Source organism: Dendroctonus ponderosae, unplaced genomic scaffold, assembly GCF_020466585.1.
Source record: "Dendroctonus ponderosae isolate FM_Combo_2020 unplaced genomic scaffold, Dpon_F_20191213v2 Dpon_F_20191213_1, whole genome shotgun sequence".
NCBI lineage: Eukaryota > Metazoa > Arthropoda > Insecta > Coleoptera > Curculionidae > Dendroctonus > Dendroctonus ponderosae.
This window is the reverse complement of record NW_026017110.1, coordinates 25,897,880-25,904,250: the sequence shown is the minus strand read 5'-3', so window position 1 is coordinate 25,904,250 and position 6,371 is coordinate 25,897,880. Positions and strand designations below refer to the sequence as shown.

The window sequence follows — 6,371 nt, the reverse complement described above, 5'->3', positions numbered from 1 at the left end:
CGAGGTTTCTTAGGTGTGACATGTCATTTTCTTCAAAATAGTAAAATGCATATGCTCTATCTAGCTATTCGTACGCTCAATGAAATATTTGCCCTGTTTGGCTCACACAATAAATCACATCGTTGAAGAGGCTTTAAAATGACCAAATGTGAAAACAGCTAAATCTAAAGTTCGTGAAATTGTGCGTTGAATAAAAAAGATACGTATTAATGGTTCTGAATAGTCAGTTTTAAAACTTATTGCCGATATCAAAACAATATGGAACTGAATAATATCTTTGAAAAGTGACCCATTGGGAGACATTACATTGGGGGGCAAACGGTATTTCCTAACTTTTATAAGTGAATATCTATTTCCTAAAGCTGGTGCTGCTATGACGCACAATAGAAAAAGCTTGTCCCCTAAATATTTGCAGCAACTGCTTTTTTTGGGAAACCTTCAGAAAGAATATTTTTTGTTTACCTGATGGCAATAAATGCATTAAAATATATTCCATACATTTTATTACAATCTCTTATTTAAACGGCCTTTTTACAGTTAAAATTCACGGTAACAGTTAATTTCGGTCTACTCATCGAAAATGTATACTTAAAATGCGTTTATGACGATTAAACGTATAGTCACTCAATATCGAGTCAATAAAATTGTGAGCAGGTGAGATACTTTCAGAATACTGATATGAGCAGTATTGCAAGGCGATTTGTTTACTACTCATTTACTACTCACTTTCAGAATACTCATATGAGTAGTATCGCAAGATGATTCGGTTACTACTCATTTGAGTATGTACCGATACTTTCTCAGTATCGTATCGTCCCTACCTCTGGTTACAACTGATTAGGCTCTATTGAATTGTCAAAGGAATTCCTGGAACTGGCCTCCATCTAGTCTACCACAGTTCTCGAGCGGCGGGATACCTTTCGACTATTCAACTACAACTCACGCCCGAAATTGTCCCGACCACTCTGAAACTCATCCACCTCAGAATCACCATCGAGGGCATCCTGTTCGAAAAGGTGTTCGAAGCCGATCCCGTGATTAAATTCACATACGCCTGGAACAGATTGAACGTCTACAGGCAGCGAGTCTACGGCGTGACCACCGCAATCGTGAAAGTTGGCTACCAATACAGCAATTGTAAAGATGTGATTTGGGATGTGCAAACCACTAAACTGAGTGGGCACGATATGAGCATTTCGGACGTGGGTGGTTGGAATCTGGACATTCATCATAGATACAACTTCCATGAAGGTAGCTGATCCGCAACTAAACTTCAGTGTAGGGTTGTAACAGTTTATCGGATGAATTTAGGAATTCTGCAAAAGGGCGACGGTTCGAACATCTACTTGAAGCACAAGCCGCGAGTTATTTTGACCACTATGGGCGATGGGCACCAAAGGCCCTTGGATTGCATGGATTGCGAAGGACAAGCCACCAAGCAACGCCTCTTAGCTCCAGTTGCTTTGGCTAGCGATCGAGATGGGTCGATTTACGTCGGCGACTTTAATCTCATCCGAAAAATCCAAACGGATGGCACCGTGCGAACCTTGGTCAGACTAAAGTGAGTCTACGACGCTAAATAATCGATGTTTTTTCTAATTGAGCGGGTTATTTCAGTGCCACCACAGTGTCGTACCGCTACCACTTGGCTCTGAGCTCAATGGATGGGAACCTGTACGTCTCAGATCCCGAGTCGCATCGAATAATCAAAGTACGCAGCACTGACGACTTCAGTGATCCCGATCACAATTGGGAAACAGTTGTGGGTTCTGGAGAACGCTGTCTTCCAGGCGACGAGGCGCATTGTGGAGATGGAGCGTTAGCTCGCGACGCTAAACTGGCCTATCCGAAAGGAATCGCAGTCTCCAACGACAACGTGCTCTATATAGCGGATGGGACCAACATTCGCATGGTAGATCGCGATGGAATTGTGACAACAGTGATTGGCAATCACATGCACAAATCGCACTGGAAACCCCTGCCTTGTGAAGGCACCCTCAACATCGAAGAAGTCCATCTGCGATGGCCTACAGAGCTGGCGATTAATCCTCTGGACAACACCTTGCATATCATCGATGATCACATGATTCTTCAGCTGACTACTGATGGAAGAGTCAAGGTTATTGCAGGTGAGATCGAACGCCTTTTGTCCAGTGTGCAAATGTAATATCTTTTTATTTTTCGCTGTTTAGGGCGGCCATTGCATTGTGCCTCCTCACTGTACAGCTACGACATGGATCTGGCAACTCACGCCACTCTAGTGATGCCGCAAAGCATCGCGTTTAGCTCTTCTGGAGACCTCTACGTGGCTGAAAGTGATTCGCAGCGCATTAATCGCGTTAGAGTGATCGGAACCGATGGAAAAATCGCCCAGTATGCGGGAGCTGAGTCAAAGTGCAACTGCTTGGAGCGAGGATGTGATTGCTTCGAAGCTGACCACTACCTGGCCTCCAACTCCAAGTTCAACTCCATTTCGGCAGTAAGCGTGAGTCCGGATGGCCACGTTCATATCGGTGACCAATCCAACTACCGAATTCGGTCGGTTATGGCCAGTATTCCCGACTCCAGCATATCGAGGGAGTATGAAATCTACTCACCAGAAACGCAGGAGATTTACATCTTTAACCGATTCGGGCAGCATATTGCTACCAAGAACATTCTTACGGGCGAGACCAGCTATTTGTTCACTTACAACGTCAACACTAGCAATGGTAAGCTGAGCACAGTGACTGACGCCGCAGGAAACAAGGTTAGTTCCTAGTTAAACATTCGAGTTCTTGGTGATTATTGAGCTTAAACCTTGCAGGTGTTCCTCTTGCGAGACTATTCAAGTCAAGTGAATTCGATCGAAAACACCAAAGGTCAGAAGTGCAGACTGAAGATGTCCAGGATGAGGATGCTGCACGAGCTCAGCACTCCTGATAACTACAATGTCACCTTTGACTATCATGGACCCACCGGGCTGCTGAAGACCAAAATAGACAGTAGTGGAAGGAGCTATGTTTACAACTATGATGAATTTGGACGGCTGACCACAGCTGTGACCCCCACAGGAAAAGTCATCAGCTTATCGTTCGACCTGAGCGTCATAGGAGCTACTGTAAAGGTCAGCGAAAACGATGAGAAGCATCTTTCCATGCTAATCAAGGGTTCATCCGTATCGACCAAAGTGAGTGTGTCGATAATTCTTTATTGCGGATTTGCTCAAACCTAAGAAATATTGCAGGTGGAAGACTTACGAAATAAAATCATGATGTATCCAGATGGGGGAGTTGCCAGTTTCCGGGCGTGGACTCATTCAATTACAACCGACACTGTTCCCTATAATATACTAGCCGACAAAGAGCCCTTGTTGGCCGAAAGCTACCCAATCCCTAGTAAACAACACACGGAAATAGGCGGCGACCTGGCAAATAGATTCGAATGGAGGTAAGTCTCCTAGTGCTCACTTACCCTCAATTTTTCTAACTGTTTCTTGTTTTGAACAGATACTACATTCGACCGAATTCAAACACCAAAGGCAACAAGAACATCCCGCGCGCCATCGCAAAAGTGGGCAAAAAGCTGCGGGTTAATGGGGAAAATATCCTCACAATGGAATACGACAGAGAAACAGCATCGATAAGTGTGTTTATGGACGATAAAGCCGAACTGTTGAATGTGAGCTATGATAGATCTTCGAGACCAATCAGATTCGGTCCAAAGAACGGCTTGTTTGCTGAAGTCGAGCTGGAATATGATCGGTTTAGCCGGCTCAGCAACTGGAAGTGGGGTGACCTGAGTGAGAGTTATGGTTTTGATCGAGCTGGGCGACTGTCGGAAATTAAATATGCTGATGGGTCGTCTTTGCAGTATGCTTTTAAGGACATGTTCAGTAGCCTGGTAAGTAAACAGGGAAATGTTTGGTTGTAGTAATGTACGTGGTGGTATGATCAGAATATAATGGAAGGCAAATTTTTAAAGATTTAGTTAGCAAAGAACAATTGTTTGCAGCCTCTGAAAGTGACGACTCCAAGAGGCTCAGACTATCTTCTCCAGTACGATGACTCCGGTGCCTTGCAGTCATTAACAACACCACGCGGTCACATCCATACATTCTCCCTCCAAACCTCTTTGGGATTCTTCAAGTATCAGTACTTCTCTCCAATGAACCGACATCCATATGAAATCATGTACAATGATGATGGCCAAATTCTATCCAAGATTTTCCCGCATCAATCATCGCGAGTTACCTACATCTACGACTCGTCGGGTCGTTTAGAAACATCGATAGCAGGCATGACTGCTACGCATTACGCCTACAATGAAGTGGGTCTGGTGAGAGACGTGGAAGTCATTGAACCGAATATGGAGCTGAGACAAGAGTTCAGATATCAATCGGGAGTCGTGAAAGATGAACGGTTGAAGTTTAATGTGAAGAGCGGTTTGGATAATACCCGTTATAAGTATCAGTACGACGGGAATAATCGGTAAGTTAATGGAGAAAATGTTGATTATGTTACAGCTATGACCGAAACATTGTTTTGCAGTATTTCCAGTATCGATGTTGACATCAACGGCAAAGAACTTCCGCAACTGAAAGTGAAATACAACCAAAACATTGGCGTCCTGGAGACGATAAGCGACCTGAGAATATACCGAAACACCTTCAACAGATCGGTGATGCAAGACACTGGCAAACAGTTCTTCAGCATCACCGACTACGACGATCACGGCCGGCTGAAGTCGGTGCTGATCAACATCAAGTCATTCGACGTCTTCCGTTTAGAACTCGAGTACGACTTCAGGAACAGAATCAAGCTGCAAAAGCTTCTAGTTGGGCGGACTCAGTTCATGGACCGGATTAGTTACAATTCAGACGGGCATGTGCTGGAGGTGATTGGCAGCAGCAATTGGAAGTACGTCTACGACGAAAATGGAAATATCCAGGCCACCATCAAGGAGAAGGAGAAAACCACTCTGGGTTACGACAGTGGAGATCGCGTGGTTCAGTATGGAGATGTGGAGTTTAACAGTTATGACAACAGCGGTTTTGTGGTGCGAAGAGGCGAGCAGAAGTACCGGTTTAATCCTAAAGGTAAGTCGATTACTGATGGAAGCGTTTTTCTCGTATCTGTTGAAGAATCGAAACAAAAAAACATCCATTTCTATTAATTTAGTCGCCCAAAAGAGTCTCTTTAAATCGCAGTAAATTTGTGAGTCAGTAATCAAGGCCTGATTCATGTGTAATTTGTTTACCAAATCTCAGTGCAATTTAGGAAAAACTTACTTTACTTCCTTGTATACAGGGTGATTCAAAATTGGCGTCATTCCTTTTAAGGGGTGATGGAGGCTCACTTAGGGAGTACGAGAAAAATATTGAAATTTTTTTTTTCCAAAATTTCTAGAAGATATTAACAGTTGAAGATCGAATTTCAACTTTGTTATTAAGCATTATTTTGAAATGTTTCCATATTTAATTGGTAGCATATTGGAATACTTAAGCATTCAAAAAGAAAAATTACGGTCTTTGCTTCAAATTACGAAAATTTTTTTATGTCAAAAAAGTTCTCTTCTACAATTTTTTGATCAAAAGGCACAGCGGCAATGATGTTTTTTGTCATTAACAGATAGTTACAGGTAGATCTTGTCAATCTTAACAATAATTTGTCAAACTGTGACTTACTTTGAATTTCCTTTCACGAATTTGCGGATTTGCAATTAGTTCAGGGGAAATGCTACAGTAACATGGCAGAAGCTGAAAGAACTCAGGCCAACAAAGGGCGAGAAGAGTGGTTCCATGAAGACACTGGACGACAATTGAGGTTCAGGTTTCAAACACAGAGGAAGTATTGGACATAATTGCAGAAGAGCCTTCCAGGGGCACTCAGAGCACAATAACTTACACTTTCCCAGGCACCAAATAAATACACACAGCAGAAGGAGATACAAATGGAGCAGGAGTTAATTAACTGAATACGAGAAGCTGCTTGATAAGAGTGGATAAGAGATTACACAGGCACTAGCTTGTTTGGAGTTAACCATTCAATGGTCAAAAACCCTAAAGATGTTGTAGGGTTTATTTATAAACTCCCATATTCGAGGTTATGAGAGCAGGTTGACATTTCGTCAACATGTCGTTATTGATAAGTTCTATATTGTTGAGGCGGATTCATTTTTTACAAACTTCTTTTTGGGTATTTCGTCTCAAAAATTTTTGTCTTTAAAAAAGACAGATTTTCCTCACATCTTTTATTACAGATTGATAAATAGTGCTCCAATTTCGCAATAAGAACAAATTATTTATCAAAAAATAATCAAGAACTATCACCTAGAGGGTATCCTGCGACACACTTAGGCTCAAGCTGTAAGAGAAAATTCCAATTAGTAGA

General features: G+C 42.5%; 1 protein-coding gene across 1 annotated transcript in view; it reads left to right on the top strand.

Moving 5' to 3' along the window:
• LOC109543710 (teneurin-m) overlaps positions 1–6,371 on the top strand; it is a gene marked incomplete in the record, with an annotated part of 162,684 nt that overhangs the window by 150,782 nt on the left and 5,531 nt on the right. Inside the window, 9 exon segments of the mRNA XM_048661784.1 lie at positions 862–1,251; positions 1,312–1,561; positions 1,618–2,129; positions 2,193–2,749; positions 2,807–3,169; positions 3,227–3,429; positions 3,489–3,882; positions 3,994–4,469; positions 4,530–5,077. Of these exon segments, the coding sequence (XP_048517741.1) occupies positions 862–1,251; positions 1,312–1,561; positions 1,618–2,129; positions 2,193–2,749; positions 2,807–3,169; positions 3,227–3,429; positions 3,489–3,882; positions 3,994–4,469; positions 4,530–5,077 (3,693 nt within the window).